This window comes from Haliaeetus albicilla, chromosome 13, assembly GCF_947461875.1.
Source record: "Haliaeetus albicilla chromosome 13, bHalAlb1.1, whole genome shotgun sequence".
NCBI lineage: Eukaryota > Metazoa > Chordata > Aves > Accipitriformes > Accipitridae > Haliaeetus > Haliaeetus albicilla.
Window position 1 is genome coordinate 31,042,557 of NC_091495.1, and position 24,280 is coordinate 31,066,836.

The 24,280-nt window shown below is 37.1% G+C and overlaps 1 protein-coding gene across 11 annotated transcripts in view; it reads right to left on the reverse strand.

The window, feature by feature from the left end:
* The window catches only part of RYR2 (ryanodine receptor 2), a 456,061-nt gene that overhangs the window by 192,572 nt on the left and 239,209 nt on the right, over positions 1-24,280 (reverse strand). For all 11 annotated transcript variants that reach the window (XM_069800675.1, XM_069800669.1, XM_069800667.1 and 8 more), the window contains 6 exons: positions 19,786-20,027; positions 15,255-15,447; positions 13,279-13,495; positions 11,906-12,010; positions 7,648-7,751; positions 3,899-3,982 (listed from right to left, as the gene is read on the reverse strand). In XM_069800675.1, coding sequence (XP_069656776.1) covers positions 3,899-3,982; positions 7,648-7,751; positions 11,906-12,010; positions 13,279-13,495; positions 15,255-15,447; positions 19,786-20,027 — 945 coding nt within the window. The remainder of the gene's footprint in view (positions 1-3,898; positions 3,983-7,647; positions 7,752-11,905; positions 12,011-13,278; positions 13,496-15,254; positions 15,448-19,785; positions 20,028-24,280) is intronic.

Here is a 24,280-nt window from a genome sequence, read left to right on the forward strand (position 1 = left end):
AAGCAAGCATTTAAGGAGGATTATCATCTATAAACATGAGGTTGGACCTTCCTTCAAAATTACCACAGTAAAAAAAAAAAATGTTCAAGCCTGAAGACAATTCAAGAACATCAATCCAAAATCAACCATTCATATAGTTACCAATCAGCAAATTTCCATTACAGAATTAAGCAAGCAGTTAGCAGTTGTGCTTCTATCTCCCACATGCTAGCTAACTGCCCTCATGGTTACTTCTCCTCAGGTAGCTGTGAAGTCGCTTCAGTGAGATGAGGAAAACCAGAGAGTAATGGAAACAGTGAATCATACAGAATTAACATGTTTGTCAGGCTGGCAATTACTGCTTTCTTTCCAGTCACACTCCCCTGCACGAGTGTTAAGCATATAAAAGCTATTTCAATGTAAGAGCAAGGTCAAAGAAACAGAGGCCTCAAAGGAGCCTTGTAATTTTGTCACAGAGGATGTGTATACCTTATTTCAGGATGCAAATGAATACTCATCAAGGATAAGTATCAATGGATACTAAGGAAAATAACAAAAGCATGTTGTGGGTACAAATTCATGTTGGAGAATTGTCTTTAGCTGCAGACCGATGTTACTAGTTGAACCAGGTAGCTAAAAACCCAGCTCCTGCCTGGTCATCTGCTCATCAGTATCTTACCGGTCTTATCTTGCTCAGTATCTCTGCTGGCCTTATATTAACAATATTTTTTTTTAAGAAGTAGATAAATTTAACTGCTTCAGCAGCACATTATTGCTACCATATTGACCTGCCATTGATTTACAACAAGCATTACAGAATTTTTATTTGTGCCACCACCTAAATTTACACAAAGAGTGGTAGATATGTTTCCAAGTGATCTTAGTCCATACTCTGCTCTCTTGATTACAGATTTTCAGTAGTCTACATAAGTTGCTTTACAAGATAAAATTAAGCATACCAAAATATTTTTTTAAAACTTTTAAATTTTCATTTTAATTCTGACAGTTCTTTTTTCCATTCCCATTTCATTTAGAATTTTTTTTAACCCATAGAAACACTAAATATTTAGAATTTATTAAAATAAAGACTTTGAATATTTCAGGGAGTTATTTCAAAATAAAAGGTTATTGAAGCATGCTTTATTCAAAAACCTAAAGTAAAGTTATACCAGGAAAAAACTTCCTAATAGAAAGAGAATTTCTATCAGCAAAGTTGTGTTTGCAGTACACTTTAGCTAGTTGTTCAAAATGGTCCAAAAAAGCTCTTTTGTGGAGTAGTGCTGTATTAGAAAAGACACATTTCTGGCACAAATGTCAGTTAAAAATGTGATTTTCCTCAACTTGTAACCAGTATGGTTGTCATGCCAAAATTCTGTAGGACTGACACAAATATAAACTTCTTAGCATTTTACAATCTTCATTGTTACAACAGGATGGCAGAAAAGAAAAAAAAGCAAAGGGTTAAGAAGACAGACAAGAAAATACAAAGTAAGGTGGAAAAATTTCTTAGAAAGTAGAGCAGATGAGCTCCCATCAAAAATTTAGCTTTTCACACACTACCTCCCGTAACCTTTTGTTATGGTTAATTCTAGTCTAACTCTGAAACAGCAACCCTTCTTCTCTCCAGGACTGTATCCCATGAGAAATGTGATCCAGCCTTATAGCTGCACAACTGTAACTAGATCATGAAATCTTTGCTCCATTTTTGCTCAACAAACATTTGATGCTATTGAGAATGTAGCCACTTTTTTTTTTTTTTCCTTTTTACTCATTTTTTCTATCCATTGTGTCATGGTTTAACCCCAGCCAGCAACTAAGAACCATGCAGCCGCTCACTCACTGCCCCCCCCCGAGGGATGGGGGAGAAAATCAGGAAAAGAAGTAAAACTCATGGGTTGAGATAAGAACAGTTTAATAGAACAGAAAAGAAGAAACTAACAATGATAATGATAACACTAATAAAATGACAACCGTAATAATAAAAGTATTGGAATGTAGAAATGATGCGCAGTGCAATTGCTCACCACCCACCGATCGATGCCCAGTTAGTCCCCGAGCGGCGATCCCCCCGCCCCCACTCCCCCCAGTTTCTATACTAGATGGGATGTCACATGGTGTAGAATACCCCGTTGGCCAGTTTGGGTCAGCTGTCCTGGCTGTGTCCCTTCCCAGCTTCTTGTGCCCCTCCAGCCTTCTTGCTGACTGGGTATGAGAAGCTGAAAAATCCTTGACTTTAGACTAAACAGTACTTAGCAACAACTGAAAACATCAGTGTTATCAACATTCTTCGCATACTGAACTCAAAACATAGCACTGTACCAGCTACTAGGAAGAAAATTAACTATCCCAGCTGAAACCAGGCCACATTGTATGTGAGGTCGAAATTCTAACTTGGTATGTATGGTAGGACCTCAGGTTTCTAAAATTATGACTGTTAATGATATTAAAAAGAATCAGCATTATCACTCTTCTTAAATTAGGAAGTATAATTTCTTCAGACTTGAGATTTAGCTGCTATTTTTCAAACCATCAAATCTAATTCACTTGAACAATCTTGCAAATGCATATACATTTCTGCCCAGGAAATTCAGAACAAAAATACAGAAGGCCCTAGATGTATCTCTTCCTTTTAGTCTTACATGTAGTTATTTTGGGATACCAACACTGAAGAACAGTTTGGGGGAATTTAAACTAGTCCCTTGCTTTTATTCTCATTCATTCTTGTGAAGTGACCACAGCAGGGATTCTGAAACTGTGATATCAATGGTATGTAAATCAGTGCAGTGTGGTATATATCAAAGACTTAAGGGTCCAGGTTCTTACAGCTACCTTGTAGTAAAGTGTTACCCAGAAGCCTGCAGCAATCTTGCCAGACCGGGCCACATGCTTTTGGCTCACAAAAGGAAAAAAGAAGGCATGCTTTAGTTAAACATGGGCTTGGGTTTATTATACTGGCCTCAGGGACGCAGTGTAGGGAATATGAAGGTATGAGTCAGTGAAAGGCTACTGTGCATAATGGAGATATGCAATAGCAGAGGAACATCTACTTCTGCGCAGAGCACATCCCTGCAAAGAGCTATGAGTTGCTACTGGTGGCAGCAACTTAGCAACTAGCACTTACCATTGCTCTTACTCATAACCAAGAAAACTAAATTACTAATTTAAATTTAGGAATAACAGAACACATGGAAGCTCTCTCATACTGAAACTGTGACCTTTACCTTTCTGGTTTTATACACATTATAAACCCTCTTTATCCCATGGGCTCAAATGTATGTTGGGCTGTAGGGCTGTCATATGCTTATCAGCAAGTACAGTTCCATTACTTTCAACTATGTTAAAGTTCCCAAATTTTTCACTCCCAAACTGGGGGGTGCATTGGTGCTAAGGAAGAAGCCAGGGCACCTTGGCTGGGCCACGATAGCTGGTTTCAGAGCTGTGGTAGTAGACACCACTATACCATACCAGCCTGAGTCCAGTGCTACCAATGCTGTTGCCAATCAGTCACTCAGGAAAAAAACTCAGGTAGCTATCTATACCAGTTGTCTCCACTTCGAGTCACTAGATGGCCATTCTAGGACTTTCAAAAGGGTTACCTTTAAATATTTGCAGCAGAGCAAGATATATTGACACGTTTGCTGTAAAAATTCTTTATCAAGTTTCTGCAGCTCACTCCAAAGAACTATGTAACAATGAATGTCAGGCATTTCAATGAATCACAGAAAACCTAAACGTTCTCTAAACATCAGATCATAAACATCTAAAAGAAAAGGTGTGGATGTAGGTATGTGTAAATTTCTGAAAATTTGTATGCATACATGCAGACCTAAGTACCAATAAAACCAGCGATATAAATATCAAATACAGTTCACTTAACTCATACTGCCTAACAAAAAGATGCATTTGAATTTCAACTTACTTCTTTGGAAGTTTCATTTTTTTCACTTTTTCTTCAGCATGTTCATCAGCAATTCCAACATGGCAGCCTAATGCCAGCAGGGTTCTAGGACACAGAAATCAGAGATAAATTACTGCCAATGTTTCTATATTCAGAGTTGCTGCTGTGTATATAAATGGCAGTATACAACAAATGAGACCTGCGGAAATGACAACAATATAATATGGAAAGATCAACACCAGCTTTTTTGTATATGTAATAAGCTTTCTGATAGTGTTAAGAAAATGCCACAAGATGTTCCTAAAAATTTTAGTAAAGATAATGAGTGGACTACCACAAAATGGAACTATCGCAGTCTATTTCATCTATATGAGGCATCAGTTGAAAGATTCCCTACCCTTGAAATATATATGCTTTATATACTTATACATACTGCTTATATACTTATTCATATTGCTTTATATCAGAATCTTTTTATGTTATGTTATGTACTTCAAAGCTGATGAAAGAAGAAAAGGCAGAAAACATCACTTGTTATCCTTAGAATGTGTCATCTTTACAAAGAGAGGCTGTTATCCAGAGATTTTAATTGGATCTGGATTTTGTTAGGACATGCTACTGAAGAGAGGATGGACAGCAGAATGCATGATAAGCATTAGGCCAAAGCTGTCATCTTAATGCTCGGTACGGATGTCGCATGTTAATCCACTTCAGAGAAAAGCATTCAGGCTAGACACAGTGTCTTCTGTACCCCAAGGCTTCTGCCACACAGCCACTGACCCAGGCACCCCATTCTGGCCTGACTCTGCAAGATGCAGCTCATTTCAGAAAACAAACACTCTCTACATAAACTTACAACAGGGTCGACAGTATTAATCACGTTTTTGATTACTTCAGACCTCTTCCTTACAATCATAGTACCCGGCAGTATAACTCTTAAGCCTCATTCGTCTCCAGGATTTGATCTGCAACTCGTTAATTATTTGTCCCTGCATTTATGTTCAATACTGTGTTATCAAGTCTTCGTTTCTTTAGCCTAAGTGCATTACTAAAATATTGGCATTGAAATGAAAAGAAATCCTGGACAAAAGTCAGAGACCGCTTTGGAGTCAGATCAGAAGTTTCTCAAAATCTGAGGGTGACACCCATATCTTTGATTGAAACTGATTACACAGCAGAAATCACAAGTGTAAACCTTGGACTCCATTCTCAATCTTCCCAACATGGAAGAAAGCTGAAAAACAAGTTTTTTATTTGTTCTTGTTGCTAGTTAAAACAATATTTTCCAGTCTTCCTTTAACTATATTTACTGCTCTTGAACTGACTGGGGAAAAAAAGAGCATAAATATTGCTCTCGCAGTATTTCTCTTGGCAGATGAATCATATATTTCAAGGAGATTCTTACAGCGTGTTTTTAGTGCTAGCTACATGAAGTAAATCCTACTGTTATGGTCTCTGAACCCTGACTTAAAATTAGACAGTAAAATCAGATATGAGGAAATCAACATGCAGTGGCCACCTCCTGCAAAACACACTATCTGCTAAGAACACTCCATGCAGCTAAATTTCAATTGGCATAAATCATACACGATTCCTATGCAGCTATCACCAGCATAAGTAAGAGAACATATCTAAGAGTGGAAAGCAGTACAAAAGAGCTAACCCCAGGTAACCCTAAAATTTTCTTGTCGTGTAAGACAGGAATTTGAACCCTACATTATCTCCGCCCAGACACAGCAAATTCAAATCAGAGAGCCACAGGAGGATAAAAAGGCATACCATACCACTAGAACCTGAAAGACCCCTAAAGCACTTCAAAACAAAACAAGAAAACTGGAGGTGGCTGAATGCAGCCCTTGGCATAATATTGATACATGTAATTATCACACACAACTGAGTAAATAAGTAGAAACGGGATAGTCAGTCACAAAATAGTAAGCATAAAAAAAAAATACAAGATCAAACTACAAAACACATATAAGAACATGCAGAAACAGTATGAGCAAGCATATTTTAATCCCAAGACATTTTCAGAGGTAACTCATTCCTGAATCTTGACATTTCATATAGTATATCATTTTTATAGTTTATAAAAGTATTCAGTCATACTGAAAAATATACAGAGATCCCAATATATTGAAAAGAAATGTTATGTCAGATAATATGACTCAGAACTTCCTTGTTTTCTGCCTCTCTCATCTAGTAAAGCTGGCAGCAAAACTGGCAACTAACCAACAAAAAAAACCAATTACAGTAAGAGTTATTCTTGATGTCTTGCAACCAGTAATCATGTAAAGACTACTAAAATTTGTTTAGATATTTAGTGAAATAGGAGTGTGCATGTAATTCTGAGCATGATTTTTGTGATGCCCGAGTCATATTATGTAGATTATTCTAGAAAAGGATCCAACCATAGGGAAAGTTAATAACATCATCTTTTATAGTTTCATAAAATGGGAAGGAAGAAGCTATTCTGGATTCTTGGCACATTGCTGTGTTGACAGGGGTCTCAAAAGCTTTTCCTGAAATTCTAGTACCTAGGTGAAGACAAATATGAACTTATTTTCTTGCCTCCAGTGGGGTTCCCTTTATCTCCAAATGCTTTATCTCTAAATAACGCCAAAATATCCCTACAGAAACTGTTTAACATGAAGGGTCATAAATATGTTCTTCATAGAGTCATTTCCTTACTGTGGGAATGGTGGAACAGTAAATAGCAGAGAGAGCTGACTAGAGAAGGACACTATGAGAAATTCTATGAGGAGTGTTCTACCTAGCTTTCTACTATGAGGACATAAAGTCGTTATGAGTGTAAATGCTATATTTCATTATCAGTTTGCATGGCAAATTTTTTAATAATAGAGTACAAATATTCCCAGAAAAGTAATATCACATGCAGATAGTTATCTTTTGTTAACACTTTGAACAGGAAAAAGCAACTATATTTTAACAAGAAAAAAAAAAAATAGATTTCAATGGATTGCAAATAGGAGTGACTGGAGAACCGCATACACTGCTGGGCATTTATCAGTTTGACAAATATTTTAACATGTTGATTATATGCGATGCTACATATGAAAGAAATTACTTACACTAGTAGATTTTCAATGCATTCACAGCAAAGTAAGAACACACACCTGCTTGATTGACAAAGCTGAGATGAGGAATTGTTTCTTTGTGAGCCAGATAACCAGATTACTTGAATAAACCCATTAACATCCCACTGAAATTTTCTAGCATTCCAACTGGAGAGCTTCCATGACATTCACACATCTTAACTGCTCATCCACAAAAGGAAGGAATGCCTACTACTGTTTTGTGGCAATATGCACAGATGACACAGAAATAGCAGCAAGGGGTCCTGAAGCAAAGGTCATCATTAGTCACATCCAAAAAATATCTATTGATTGTCAAAGGGTGCTTTATCAATGAAGAAAATTAAAAGAAATTAAATTAAACCAAATAAGAAGTGATTTTTTTTCAAAGCGTGGACCTATTTCTTTCCTCCAAACTAAATGAAAACTGCCTGAGTTGCGATTTCATAATCAGCATTACCACAATAATTCCAAAATTCCATAGATATTAAAAAGACTATCAAAGCAATTTTCAATACCAAATACATCATTCATTAATGTATCTCACTCCCTCATATTCATATTATTACCCTCACCTACACGTCAAATTGCAATTCACATGTCAAATTATAATTCTGGAAACTCTCACTTCCTTAGGAAACTCTCACTTGGACTTCAAAAGTTCTAGCAACTTACTTCAGTGTTTCAAGTGACATCTGCAAGTTATAATTTCTTTCCTGCTCCGGCAATTTTGAGAACTCCACTAAACATGGGTGTTGTCTTTTGTTGTCATCTCTAACCTGAAAAGACAATAAAGAAATAAGTTTAATGTGTCTTAAAAACTAGAAGAAATTTAAAACAGTCCAAAACACAAAGTACTTAAAGCTGAGCCTGTCAGAATTACTCAAACTGAACAACACTTCAAAACAGCAAGTATTCTGTATTCTCAGTGCATGATCATTCTGTTCCAGTAAGGCAGAATTTGTATTTGCAAATAAACTTCAGATTTGCAGAACTCAAGTGGAATAAATGCTAATTTGTACATTTCATTATACAGATGTTGACAACAAATATGCAAAGTTCAAGAATAGTGCAATCTATGTTATGTTTTGACATACAGCCATAACATAACAACTCATTTCAGCACCGTGTGTGAAAAATTATACATCCAGTTTGTATAAATATGTTGATATGAATAGTCCTGAAGTCCTTACCTGATGAAAGTAACGATATAAAGGATAAATCTACCCTACCTCTTAATTCCAAAAATATTTGTTTCTTAGTTATGTCCATTAGTATATAAGCAGAATGCAACTGTTCAGCAGGCACAAATGAGTGGAACATTAATTTACTTTTACTGTAGTGACAGCAGAGTCATGAAGGCTATAATTTACAAAATCCTACATTTTATAAACTTAAAAACTTTATCAAAGACATTTTTAAACTGCACTACTTCTATACAGTATTAGTCTAATACTGGCCTTAACACTGGCCATAACTAGGAAGGGCTGGGATAACTGAACAGTGTGTTGCTCTCAGGTTTGCATCTTTATCATACTACAGCTCAGTCAACAAAATCTACAAAGATTATATATTGCTAGAAGGCTTGATAAAAAAACATTAGTTTGCAAATATTAGCTAAAAGATGCCAGTGATAGTGTTAAGATATGCTCAGTCGAGACTACATTTTTATCCATATCTTAAAATACTTTTGTGTCCATCTTTCATGGACCATAAGCTCACCATTTATATTAATCTTTAAAGCTGTAACATGAAAATTATTGAAAAATAACATTATTAACAACTTTTGATCAACCAGGTAATTCTGCTGGAAAATGGAATGTTAACAGTCGAAGTTAAGAAACCTAATTGTTGCACTTTTTCCAAATTGATCTTTACTCATTTGGTGAATATAGGATAGCTTTTAAATTATTTTGGCTGAAAAAAGACCAAGGCGGGAATTCTCAGTGAAGCGGTACCATTAAACTGGGTGTAATCTGTTCTCAACAGCTTGATCTGTTGTTCATATACAGAATCAGATTTGATGTTTTAGAAGGATAGGAAAGTCAGTAGCATATAAACTGCCATGAAATTTCTGACTTTCAGAAGAATAATCTATCACACATAAACTGATTGCTTGCCTTGCATATTGCATCAAATAAAAGAGCTTTTCTTTGGATATTTTAACGTAAATGTCTTAAAATGAAAAAGCTCTAGCATCATGGCAATAAATCCATACACAGTATCTAAGATTACACTTAAATAAAATCATAATATTGGGACATAAACATTGTGTGTTAGAGCAGGGGAAGGAAAAAGTCATCTGCAAACCGTAAGATATTTAAAAAGTTTCTCTAATTTCAAGTCCTGAGTGTTAATTATACATGAGTACCCACAGAGTGAATATGAACCTGGATCACTGATAGCTGAAATTTATTTTTTATTTATCATCTTCTATTTTTGTCAGTTCTGTGTTTTTCTGTAACAGTATCTAAACTGTACACTACTACTCAATCTAGTTTGTTTAATCTCATAAAAAACCTCACATTTCTCTATAACATGTCTGAGTAACATATTTTTGCATTTTGATCTAAGCACATAATAATTATCAAATTGAACAGCAGTCACTTGTTTATGTTTTGGACTGAAAAATATTTACAATCTCCAGGGGATATTTATCATCATTTGATGGGATTAATGTTCTTTGGACAGGCCATACAAGCAATTAAACTGTCAAGCTACTTGATGAAAATCATTAGCAGCTAAAATGAGAAACAACTTTTAGCAGACACTGAAAATCTTTACTTGCAGATTTCTTTCTAACACCTATGGTAATCTGCGTTAATAAAGATTCAGTATAGGCTCCAATAAGAAGGACTACTTTAGATCTGTGTACAGCTAATTTAAATCTTGGATGTCAGGTGTTTTCCTCAGAATTCCAATGTTAATTTAATTTCCCCTAGTAACACTCTTTTCACTGTAGAGCTACATTATATAATACTCTATTATATATTCAACATATTTTGTAGGTTACCTTCCTGCCCCCCTCCCCCTTTTTTTGGAGCACAATATAAAAATCTATTGCCTTGCAAATACATTATGTAAGTGGCAGAACTCTTGACACCTATCCATTCTTAATTTTTGTGGCTGGTTTTAAGTGTACAGCGAAGTTTAATAGAAACAAAGATATGCAGATGCATCTGATGATTTCAAGTTGGACGCCTAAATACCACTTCATATTCAGACTTACAATTAAGCCAGTTAACAAAAGTCCTTAATTTTGCTACATTAGCTTGTTACTTTACCTTGTTACATGTATAAAATGCAGTAGTAATATCACATGCCATATTGGGTATCACTCTGGGGATACTACACACAGATATCATGAAACAGGTATGTAGGAGGGAATATAAAATGCAACCTACAGCAGATTTTTTTTAATAATCTGGAAAGACATTTAAATCTACAGATTCTCTGTCATTAGCCTTTAAACTTTTTGACTTGATGAAAAAACACCACTAGCTACCATATATAATGCATCTTGCTCTGAATTAAAAAGACCAAATCTAAGATTAAAGGACTCATATGTGTGTGTTTAAACCTGCTAATTTCTGTTTCATGCCTTCCCTCAGTACTCAGTAACTGCAGTGCATCAATTCAGATAACTAGAATTGGCAACAGTGGCTTAAACTAATGAAATCATCTGTGAGAAACCAATATGATAAAGAGTCAGCCTCCAGAAAATGATCAGCATATACTTTGCCATATTCCCAAAGTGAACACACCCAATCATAGAACACTAAAGCTAGAGAGAGAAAGCTGAATAACTTAAAAGATTTAGCACCTGGTTTCATTCTGAATATAACTACAACATTTATCGCTGCTTAACTTGATACTTACTGTGTATTGTTTAAATTAAAATAGAGTTCAACTGTACAATTAGATTCTCAATGGTAAGTAATGATACACTAAAAGTTCCTGCAGATTGCTTCACAGCTGGTATGATTATACCACAATTAAAATGTTTTGACACATTAATTTAACTGAGGTTTTGTGTTTGATTTGGTGGGGAAAGCAACAACAACAACATCTAGAGATCTTCTCTGTTAATCAAATTCTTTTAAGTAACTGCCGTATGCTACACCAAATATAATACCTATGCCCAGTTACATTAAACCTGTAATCTGAACTCCTCAGAAGACCACAATCTTTTTAGTTATGAAAACAGAATACATAAATGTTTCTAAACATGCACACGTTTTTACATTTACATCTAGTATCTACTGTATGTTTCTATATACTCTTCACAGCAATAGTTCTTCATAAACAAGTCCAAATAACTAGCTTGTACTAGTTTTTTTATGACCGGTTTAAAAAAAACCATCTAAATCAACAAAAAAGACTGCCTTTTGTATCAAAGCAAGAAGCCACATATTTTTTTTCTGTCATACTCCATGAAAAGAAGGAAAGAGATACGAAAATAGCTATGTGGAGCACCTAATAGAGACTGAAGAAGCGGAGAGAAGGAAGGAGAAAAGCAGATTTAATGGAATTTCCTATAAGCAAGACTTATTTCTCATGAAAAGTAAGTTTGGGACTTCTGAAAGTGTTATGTCAGTCAGTACATGTGAAGAGAACCAAGAATAACTGCTTTTATTGGCTTACTCCACCAGGCAACTAAACTTCTTGCCCCAAGAAGGTGAAAAACCCACTATGTGCTTTCTGTCCTGGCAATTAGACTGGCTGAAAATTTCAGCATCAAACAGCTTTAATACCAGAATTTTGGTTCAGAAATACACAAGCACTGTTGCTTTCCACCTGGTTCTGGTGGAAAGAGTCTAAAACTCTACTAATTTTGGAATGATGGAAAAAAATGTAGTCCCATTAGCACTTTGAACCAATGTGCTGAATAATACCACATAATTAACAGAAAATTAAGTTGGAAGGTACATACTGGTCCATACTGCCAGCCAAGTTCAATCTTATTCATAACCCAAAGTTCATGGATGTTCTCTGCTAATTTTTCTCTAATCCTTTCCAGGTGGGGAGGCAAAACAATCTAAAGAGAGAAGAGAGAAAGAGGCTATTACAAATAAGTTGCTTGACAGCGCCACCCAAACTTTCATAACAGACAAACTTTGTACAAACCAGATCTCTCAACTAAACCTAAATTATCATTCAGTTCTTACTGACTAAAGTGAGCAAGAATTCTTAGATTAACAGAAATACTTTAGCCTATGCACTTACAAGTTCCAGAGTTTGACCAGCAAGGGAAAACAGTTTTAAATCCAACACCTCCAAATGGCACAGAATACATTGCTGGCAGCTGGCTACAAACTACTCAAACAAATAGTATTTCTCAGCTTAAAAAATGCTAAAAATCTCAACAACCAAGCTAATGTTGTGAAAAACACTTCAGACAAATATAAGCATTTGAGAACTGAATCCCACTAAAAAAATAAATAATTAGATGATGATGATGACAAGTGACAAGTGAAATCAGGACAGCACATCACTCTACCTCCAAAATTTGCAGTCAAGTCTGCTTTGCCTCAAAAACCAGAGACCTCACATACACAGTACTGTGAATCATGATAATGTTATCCTAATTTTTGGTGTTACAGAACAGTAATTACATGACACATTTAGAATGCTGTATTTAGTGCATAATGGCTACAAACTAGCAGATTTGTTCTTTTTTATGTGGTTTTTTTCAGGAACGAGTTCCTAAATAAGGTAAAATCTGAGCACAAAGTATACAAAAATTTATATCATCTCAAACTCTGGTCAAGTGTAAAATGAACTCTCATTATCTGTGATCAGAGATGGAGCTCTCTAGTATCAAAGAATTCCTGGTCTTTGCAACTATGTAAAAATAAAATGAAAACTAACTTCAATGTATGCCATTTACTGCCCACAGTGAAGCAAATGCCACTCTCAGTAACCTGCAAGCCCAGTAAAGAATTAGAGCTGAAGCTGGTCTAAAAGTCTTATCGTAATACAAAGTCTTCAGGAAGTGTAATTAAACAGTAATAAAAATGTCTAGTAACAGAACAAGAAGTTCAAATATTCTTTTTTTTGCCTACTCTAATATTAAGGGTAAAACATTCTTGATTACAGTGTTTGTGAACTCAAATATATAAAATTTCTAGTGAGCGCTATAAGGACTTTACACACCATTTATCAGCTTCTCACAATGGAACATACCAACCAAATCCCAAGAAAAAACAAGTTTGAGACAAGCTGCAAATTCAATCAAATGTGAAATAACATAGGCCTATAATATGTGTATTTAAAAATGAAAATGCAATCTTTCAGTTTTCATACCTGGCTAGTATCTACAGGAACTGGAGTGAAAGCTGCTTGTGACAGAGAGATAGTGGGACCCAGTAGGTCTCTTGTATAGCTACGATCCTGCTTGTACTCTCGGCTATGCTCCACTTTCAGCTTCTCTTTTGGTAGTACAGCTTCAAAGCAAGGGGCATATCCAGGTGGAGGAAGGAACTTGAACTCTCCATGGCGACCTCCAAGTAAGAAACGTACTCTGTAAACAACAGAGTTACTTTAGATAACTGAGTCACCTCTGGTGTCAAACCTGATCAGTTTGTAAGCCTAATAACTGTTGAACGTTATTTTTTAAAAAAGAAAAAAAAAATCAATATTGCAGCTTCTTTGCATTGTTTACAGTTCAACTTTCTCTAACTACTGCTGGAGTTTATGAAGTAGGACGTGCAAAAAACATGGGGAAAAGTAAACAATTTTTTCTTTTAGTTAATTTCCGCTTCCATAAAAGTATTCTAAATCATGAGACCAAAAGAGAAGACACAGAGAGAGAGAGAATAATCAGTTTACTTAGCAGGCCTATGCAGTAAGCAGCAGCCTTTCAAGTCTCAGAAGGCAGAGATTATAACCCAGAGTAATCAACCAACCACCTCTGAACTCTCTCCATTGAGGAGCTCTCCACCGTCTCCCATTTGAGAAATGAGCCTGAAAACTCCATGCAATATGGTTCTTTCTTTTCTCTCACACAACACTAAATCCTTAGGGGACAATACAAAAATCCCCTGTATTTTCTTCCCTAAAACTTATACTTGTCATGTTAGTAGAAACCTAGGGGAAAGCATTCTTTCATTCATTAACAAAATGGTGAATTAGTCATGGGTTTTTGTTACTGAAAAATTCAATGAATGAGGTGATCATGAAGTAGCAATGACTGAAAAATCTTCCCAGAACATTGCCATCCAGAAGGAATCAAAAAACACCCAAAAAAACTACCCTTACAACAGAATCATTTTGTCTCTTTTCTATTTACTGAGTGTCTTGTAAGATTTTTGTCAATGCTGTACTGGAACACTCTCCAAAAACACACTCAGCACACAAATACTATCTGTCAAATATTTCTCTCATGACAGAGATAAAGCATTCAGGCTTACACTTTTGCATTTCATGGCATGCACATCTATAGTTTTACCACATCGTATCTCCTGTATTATCCAAGGCAAAGTCTAAAAAGTGCATTTTGCATCTGGAATGAGAGGCTGGTATGCCCACTGTGTGATAGCTTTTGGTTTCTGTAGTATTCACCACAGTCTTTGAATGATCCTTCACAGAGCATTGCTCTGTTTCCAGCAGAAATCAGCTTTCAGCCTTTACCTCTGCCAGTCCTGCTAAAGTTGGTCCCCCCACTGGAAATCACACCATCTTTTTTAATACTATAGTCTCAAACTATTCAATACATGGAAGCAGAAGTCGAGCACCTGAATTGTGACTTGAAATTTTATAGAAAACCAGTACAGCAACCAGAATACAGACTGACTGAATTCATATCAACTCATCCTGCTGAAAAGAAAGCATACCACCACCATTTCTTAAGGTAAATGCAGATAATGCATCTTCAAATAATAGTTACTACCTCATAACAAGTGAGTTAGGGCAAATATATTTTTAGTATGATGTTTTTCTTCCCATATAGGTCCCATATAGGTCCATATATGCTGTCCTGGAGTGAATGTGTAGCAATGTGTCAAGCTAAAAAATGATAATGAAGCTGTTTCTAAGATCTATCTGCAAACCACCTGTATACACTGGTGTGCTGAAAAACAACAGATGCACTATCTCTTCAGGACTCCTTTATAGCTCTCACTATCCAAGAACTGGAACTGTGCCAAAGAAGCAGATGTCAGAAAGGGAAATGAGAGCAAAGTCAGCTAGGGAAATATTCAGCATATGCATATATACAGAAAAAAACCCAGACTGAGGAAAAAAAAAAAAAAAAAAAAAAAACAACTACACAAGATGCTAACTTTATTCCTGCAGAGAAGCTGACAACTGGGAAGAAGAGGCCATCTATGTTGAAATTCTCAAACATTCCTTGAACTGGCTGACCATTTATCCGGAAAGAGATGCTGGGGGCACTCAGGTCCAAACAGCAGCTAATAACATCATCAGTTCTTAACAGATGTTGGTTGGGAGAATTTACTGTTCGTGCTACACAACCTATGTAAATAAAGGAGACACATTTAGCAAAACTTCTGAAAATTGTACAGGTTTTCACAGCAGTCTAAAAAAAGAGAAAGAAAACATAGCAATGGAGCAAGAACACATTAATACACAAATATCTAACCTGTAACATCCAAGACCTGATTTTAAGCTTGCAATATAGTGAATAGAAGCATATAATTGGATCTACAAAGCTATTTTAATCATAAATAATACAATTAAATTACATTTAATGCAAGTGAAAATAATTACTGATACGCATATAAAAAGTCAAAACCAAGAAAAATAAATTTTATTCCTCACAGTAGTAGAAGTGAAAATTGGAAAACAACCATTAGTATCCAATATGAAACCTACTATACTTTACTAAAGAATGCTTCGATACTCAAGATAAGGACAAATATCTTTCTTCAATTTTTTTAGGCAAAGTAAGGTACTTCCTGTTATTGTGTTCTAGTTTTGGCTGGGATAGAGTTAATTTTCTTTCTAGTAGCTGGTATAGTGTTATGCTTTGGATTCAGTATGAGAAGAATGTTGATAACACACTGAAGTTTTCAGCTGTTGCTAAGTAGTGTTTAGACTAAATCAAGGAGTTTTCAGCTTCTCATGCCCAGCCAGCAAGAAGGCTGGAGGGGCGCAAGAAGTTGGGAGGGGACACAGCCAGGACAGCTGACCCAAACTGGCCAAAGAGATATTCCATACCATGTGACATCGTGCCCAGTATATAAACTGGGGGGAGTTGGCCTGGGGGGGAAATCGCTGCTCGGGAACTGACTGGGCATTGGTCGGTCAGTTGTGAGCAATTGCATTGTGCATCACTTGTTTTGTATATTCTAATTCTTTTATTATTATTATTATTATTGTCATGTTTTAATTATTATTATTAACATTAATATTTACTTCCTTTCTATCCTCTTAAACTGTCTTTATTTCAACCCATGGGGTTTACTTTTTTTATTTCCTGATTCTCTCCCCCCCATCCCACTGGGGAGGCTGCATGGTGCTTAGTTGCTTGCTGGAGTTAAACCACGACATTAAGGGCCACATCATTGTACCCTCACAAACTTGTGTAAGATGATACTACTCAGTTTCATAATCAAACTGCAAACCAGCATTTTTCTGGCATATAGAAAGACAGCATCAATTTTGAGGCATATATATTCAGTAATATATGTATTTTTCTTTAATAAGTTTTGTATGAATTCTAAAGGATCTAAATGATCATTATCTCTTGCACCAAATTACATTTACATAAGCACACCTGCTTCCCAAGAGAAACAACCTATAGAACACAGAAATAGAAAATGACTGTTTCTGAAATTTACAGCCATTTACAACAGAAAATTTATGGAAAAGCAGAAAAGTTGTATGAAAATATACTAGACATATTTTCCAAAAATAACATATGCAATGTCTGCAGGAGATAACTCACAATGCATATTAAGAACAGAGCACTAACTTTTTAACTATGCTGTCCGACTTTTGTAAACGTCAAGGACTTAACTAAAAGAATTATATTTCCAAGAAGATCAAGATTGCATTTGTTTTTAACAGCAGCAAAAATAATAATAGAAAAAACTCAGTAATTCTTCTGCAGATAAATTTTCATAGACACACCACAACCACCACACCAAGGAAAAATAAAAAACAATACTTCTGATACCCTAGATATGGAAAACGACTTCCTGATACTGCCACATAATTTGCAGACTGTAAGACAGATGCTCTTGTACAATCTGCCCCTCTTGATAAGGCAGTCAGCAGTATAGCTGGGGGGGGGGCGGAGTTTTCAGATGCTCTTGCTGCTTCCCTACACCCTTTCAAGACAGGATGTCCTTAGCTCGGTTGCTGTAAGAATAGTCAGTTCCATGAGCAAAGACAGGGGAATGACATGGAGCAATCCTAAGGGCCCCTCACGAATCAAGAAATCTATAGGAAACACTGCTGAGAAACAGAGTAGCAAGTCACAGCATAAAGAATGGCTTGCATGGAAACTACCTTCTACCAGCTCTACATCCCCAAACTCACAGAGCACAGTAGAGAATAGTAGAGAAAAACATCACAATGGCTGAGAGTTGGTTTCAAATAAATCACACAAAGAGACAATTATTTAATAGCAGAGATAACTAAACTCTAAGAGTTATTGATGAAGAGTGGATACTTCATATCCTTAAGGCATACTACTTGAAACTAGATGCTTTTTTGGATATTAAAATTTAGCCAGATATAGGTTATTGGGATCAATGCAAGGCTGATTGTTAACAGAAATATGTACCAGTCTTTGATGAACACGTAGTCAGACCAAGTGATCTAAGTGCCTTTTCTGGCCTTAGGCTTTAAAAATCTGTGAGTTCCACTTCTCCATATTAGAGAAGTAATTGCAGGACTGAAAAAACAAATACAAATTAAATGTGATTCTGGTAAAGGCTTGGTCCAGAACAGAAACTCAGGGATAGAAATTATTGTTGCTATTCAATGGATGGATTCAATGCTTCATGCTCAGAAAATTATTTTTAAAATGTCACTGGAGAGACTTACCAAGATGCAGCCTGGGATTGTGGAAGAAAAAGAAAGGCCATGATTTTCAACACTCAACTACTTAAAGTCCTTCCAAGTTTGAGAGGTATGTGTTACATGAGAATGTCAATGAAGACAGAAATCTTTTCAAATCCACCAGCTACATCCACAACAGAGATTAATATACAAAAATTGCATATACAAAGGTGATCTGACTTCTTTGGCTGGGCTGGATTATTGACTTGAGAACCACAAACAATTGTTCATTTTTTCTTTTGTGACATTTCTAATTAAAATGTTTCCAGTGGGTAGAAAAATCATTTTGATTTTCAGTAATCTTTTGTTTCCTCCCTAAAAGCAACCCTAGCTACAGAAGTTATTTCAGTTGGCTCATTATTTCCTGGTTCTTCTGTAATAATACTTGATCTGACAAACTCAGTTATGACACAGCTTTTAATGACACCATTAATTATGCATCATTGTTCCCATGTAATTCTCACTATACTTGAGAGGCAAAGTGGCAGCTACTTTCCTAAGATGCCACTCCAGTCGATATGTTATTACTTAATAATACAACTCATTGCTATTTTGATTGGAAAATTCTTTTGATATGTAAAATTGTATTCTTTTCCAAGTACCAAGCCACAATGCCTCAAAACTTCAAAAACCTTGAATGATACATACAGCTGACTCACTAAAATGTCTCTCTTGTCTGCTAAGGAGCTTTAGAAAATTTGCTCCTATCTTCATAGTGGCAAGAATTGCCGGTCCAATGAGCCTAACCCAGTTTCCAGTCAGTTCTATGGTTCACCACTGCCCAATAACCTCTCATAATCAAAGGAAAAAAATTTCCCTCAACAAGGTGAAACCACAGTAGAAGCTTTTCTCAAGAAGTTTAGGACTGTCCAAGTGTAGGACTACCCGTTCTAAATGATAGCTGGGAATGTTTTCGAAAAAGTTAAATTATGTGAAAAAGATTAAGAAAAAGAGAACAAGCTTGTTTTCTTATTATTCTGATTTTGCTGAACTAACCCAGTTTGAAGAGAGAATAAGGTATCTGCAGAATCAACAGTAAATACAAATACTTTAGATATTCACTCAGTTCAGCTTCCTTTAACACTAGAATTTGCGTACAGAAATTACTATTAACGAATAGATCCAAGCTGCGCCAATAACATTTTAAAGATGAATACCTGATCAAACACACCACATGCAAGCTAGGAATACGATTCTGCAAGTCTTGCAACAAACACTCAGTCTTAACGTATGTAAATAAAACATGACTACAAAAAAAAATCTGGTTTTAAAATGTATAGAAAAAAGCATACTTAATCTTTTTCACCTCTAAAGTATTTCTAAACTTCTAAACTAAAGATCCATGTTAAAAATCTGTTTAAAAACAAGAATAAAAAAGAAAAGAGAGAGTCCTGTGAATTAAATCTCTCTGGCTGTTCTTACACTATCATACAGGAATTACAAATTGGGACGACTGTTTGTCAGACTTCATTTTTTGCAGCTTTGAAGTTTTAAATAAAATCTTTACAGTTACTATGAAAAAAACCCCCATAAATAATTCCCAGGCTGAAACATAAACTATTAGTCTATATATCTGCATTACTTTGTATAAACCAATTTTTTCAATATGCAGTGTCAACTTAAAACATATTCTGATATAGGGTACTGTTTCTGTATATTCCTAGTGTCAACTGAAATACCTGATTCACTTTGCTGCAGTTGAAAACAAATTCACTGGAATTGCAAACAACGTTCTAGTATTTTAAAAAAAAGAAAAACAAACAAAAAAAATCAGGAGAATACCTGACCACAGATGCAGACCATCAAAACCATAGGAATACAAGTCATCACCAACACCATTTCCTCCCCATTCTGCTCCTCCCCCTGGGTACGGTGAGTAGCCCTCTGTTGAAGCCCAGCCCACTCGTAGATGAGTTGATTCTGCAGTCACAAAGGGCTCTAGATGGTCCACCATAAGTTCATAGTACCATTTTCTGTATTGGGCAGAGCCTTCACTAATCCCCAAGAAGATGTTGGGTCGCATGCTTAAACAGAAAGAATAAAAGCGGTTATTAAAAACTTATCTCAAGAACATGATGAAGTAGTGCAGACTTTTCATTAAACTCAAATTTCATGCTTGTTTTATGTGATTAAAACAATAGAAATAATTTTATTTAATAGAAACATAGACTACCAGGTTGGAAGGGACCTCAAGGATCATCTGCTCCAACTTTTCTTGGCAAAAGCACGGTCTAGACAAGATGGCCCAGCACCCTGTCCAGCTGAATCTTAAGTGTCCAATGTTGGGGAATCCACCACTTCCCTGGCGAGATTATTCCAATGGCTGATTGTTCTCATTGTGAAAAGCTTTCCTCTTGTGTCCAGTCGGAATCTCCCCAGGAGTAACTTGTACCCGTTACCCCTTGTCTTTTCCACGTGACTCCTGGTAAAAAGGGAGTCTCCATTTTCTCTGCAGCCACCCTTTAAATACTGGAACATGGCGATAAGGTCTCCCCCTAAGACTTCCTTTCTCAAGGCTGAACAAACCCAGTTCTCTCAGCCTTTCCGCATACGGCAGGCTTCCCAGTCCTTTGGTCATCTTTGTGGCCCTTCTCTGGACCCTCTCCAGCCTGTCCACATCTTTTTTGCATAGCAGGGACCGAAACTGAACACAGTATTCCGGGTGTGGCCTGACAAGAGCTGAGTAGACTGGGATAATGACTTCTTTATCTCTGCTGGTGATGCCCTTGTTGATGCAACCCAGCATCCCCTTCACTTTCCTTGCTGCAGCAGCACACTGTTTGCTCGTATTTAGCTTGTTGTCCACCAGGACCCCCAGGTCCCTTTCCACGGAGCTGCTCCCCAGCCAGGTAGGTCCCAGTCTGTGCTGCACTCCTGGATTATGTTTTCCCAGGCGCAAGACCTTACACTTGTCCTTGTTGAACTTCATAAGGTTCTTCTTAGCCCACTCTTCCAGCCTAGCCAGGTATTCCTACAGGATGGCTCTCCCTTCCGAAGTGTCCACTTCCCCACTCAGTTTGGTATCATTGGCAAACTTCATCAGGGTACACTTGATCCCATCATCCAGATCACTTAAGAAGATATTAAACAGTGTTGGGCCCAATATCGTTCCCTGGGGTACTCCACTTGTGACAGGTTGACGGTTTGAAAAGGAGCTATTTACCACCACCCTCTGGGTGCAGCCTGTCAGCCAGTTCCCCACCCACCACACAGACCACTTGTCTAGACTGTAATGCATCAGTTTCTCAAGGAGGAGGCTGTGGGCAACCATATCAAAAGCCTTGGAGAAATCCAGGTAGATAATGTCCACCACTTGCCCCACATCAACCAAGCAGGTTATTTTGTTGTAGAAGGCAATCAGATTTGTCAAGCACAACTTGGCCTTGGTGAATCTGTCCTGGCTTTTCCCAATTATGTGTTTCATTTGACTTGTAATAGCCCCCAGGAGGATTCATTCTACAACCTTCCCAGGGACTGAATTAAGACAGATGGGCCCATAATTTCCTGGATCCTCCTTTAAGGCCTTTTTGCAGATGGGGGTAGCATTTGCCTTCTTCTAGTCTTCTGGGACATCCCCCAGTCTCCACAAATCCTCAACGATTATACAGAATGGCCTTGCAATAATGTCAGCCACCTCTCGTAACACCCTTGGGTGGATAATGTTAGGGCCCATTGATTCGTAGGGGTCAAGCTCTTGTAAAAGTTTACATACCACCTCTTCCTTCACAGACGATGGGTCTGTGTGTGCATCAACCTGGATTTTTGTTCCCAAGGCCTGGGGCCCAATGGTGTTGGTAAAGACAGAGGTGAAGAAAGTGTTGAGAACCTCTGCCTTTTCAGTGTTGTTGGTGACTTAATTCACCTCTCCTGTTTAGCAGCAGGACAACATTCTCCTGTTTCTGCTTGTTGTTTATGTACTTGAAGAACCCATTCTTGTAGTCTTTGACATCTCTGGCCAACTTCAATTCGAGCTGAGCTTTTGCTTTTCTATCTGCATCTCTGTATACCCTGGCAGCATCCTTGTAGTTCTCAATGAGTATTCATCCACTTTTCCATCTCTGGCATGCTTCTCTTTTGGTTTTGAGCAGACTCAAAAGCTCACAGTTAAGCCAAGGGTCTCTCCTGCTGCACCTAGTTCCCTTACCTTTAACGGGGATGAACTGTTTTTGTGGTTCCAGGAGAGCATTCTTGAAAAACTCCCAGCACTAACTAGCTCCTTTATTCTCCATGGAAGCTTCCCGTGGAATCCCTCTCAGCTAAGCTCTGAGCAGGATGAAGTTTGCTCTTCTAAAATCTAAAACCTTTGTCTTAGTACTAACCTTCAGCATGCTCAGCAGGATCACAAACTACACAATATTGTGATCACTGTAGCCAAGGCTATCACTGACTGAGATATTACAAAGTAGGCTTGTGAGTAGCAAGTCCAGCAGTGCCTCATTCCTGGTTGGCACATCCAACATTTGTATGAGGAAGCAGTCCTCTATGCACTCCAGGAACTTGATGGAGGACATGTGAGCTGCTGTATTGTTCTTCCAACGAATCTCTGGGTAGTTGTAGTCACCCATAAGAACTGGGTTCTGTTGATCGAAAGCTTGCTTAAGTGACCCAAATATTGCTTCATTGGTCTTATCATCCTGGCTTGGAGATCAGTAGCAGATGCCTACTGTAAGATCCCCCTTGGATACGACCCCTCTGATCTTGACCCAGAGGCATTTGATAGGGCTTCCGCAATGGCCGTAGTTGAATTCTATACGTTCAAGGTTCTCCTTAACATATAGCGTGACTCCTTCTCCTCTTCTTCCCTGCCTGTCTTCATGAAATGGCCTATAGCCATCCATCATGATCCTCCACTCATGTGAGCTGTCCCACCATGTTTCAGTTATTCCTATAATATCATAACTTTCTGACTGGGCACAGACCTCCAGTTTCTCCTGTTTTTTCCCCAGGCTGCATGCACTGGTATACATACACTTGAGGTGGTTGGTCTTCTGGTTCTCATCTTGTGAGGCAGCTAAGGAACATTTCTCACTGCTGTGGTTGGCCTGGCTTATCCCCAGTTGGTTGCAATGGCATCAGCATTGCCACTTTTAACCCCACCCCCCAAGTCCTTCAGTTTAAAGCCCGCCTCACCAAGTTGGCCAGCCTGCTGTCAAAGATTCCATTGCCTCTTCTAGACAGGTGGATCCCATCCCTCCCTAACAGACTATAGTCATCGAAGAATGTCCCGTTGTCATAAAAGCTAAAACCCTCATGATGGCACCAGCCACAAAGCCAGAAGTTGCTTTGCATTATATGTCTATTTCTGGCTGCACCCTTTCCTGTAACCGGTAAAATGGAAGAAAAGATAACTTGGGCACCAATACTTTTGACTCGTACCGCCAGGGCTCTGTAGTCTTCCTTGATTCTGCCCAGTTTCCAGTTTGTGGTGTCATTCCTGCTCACATGAAACAGTAGCAATGGATAGTAGTCTGTGCTCTTGACAAGTTTCACCACCCTCTCAGCAACACCTTGGACCTTAGCTCCCGGAAGGCAGCATATTTATTTATTTATTCTGGTGAGAAAATGCTCTATACAGTTAAACTAAAAAAAGTGTTTGTTTCAGTAACTGAAACAGTATCCTCACTCAGATACCAATAATAATATTTTATGTGTTTGAACATTTAATAGATGTTAATTCCTATATACAAAAATTACAGCTATTCACCAGTTACCAATAGAAATATAGTAAGTATACACTGCAGGTTTAATTTTACACAGCAAACTGCATTCTATAACACTGATTATCCATTAAAGAGAATAACATTTAAAAAGATACAAAAGTAAAACATCAATCTATTTCAGAATTCTCTTGTACCTCTTCCTTCCTTATTCCAAGTCTTATATAACTTAGTAATTTGTAGCGGTTGTACCAATCCTTAATGCCAATTTGATGTTCCTACTGCTGATGATTTTGAAGTACTTCACAAGCATACTTAAAAGGCAAAACTATTACTGTGCTTATTCAGTATCTAGTTAAATAGCAATATGTAGAGTCATACATCTAAAGGTCATGGGGAAAAAAAAGGAAAGAAAACTATGCTTTTCTAATGTAATTTTGGGATAATACTGAATCTAGAATCTCATCCCCATAAATCTGTCTCCAGACAATTATTACTGTGTCAGCTTTGTACTGAGAAAGCCATCTAATCCTGAATTAAAGCTGTAGAGTACAGAAGTATCCAAAATCAATGCTAGGTATATTTGCTCAATGGTGGGTTACCCATATTGCAAAAAATCT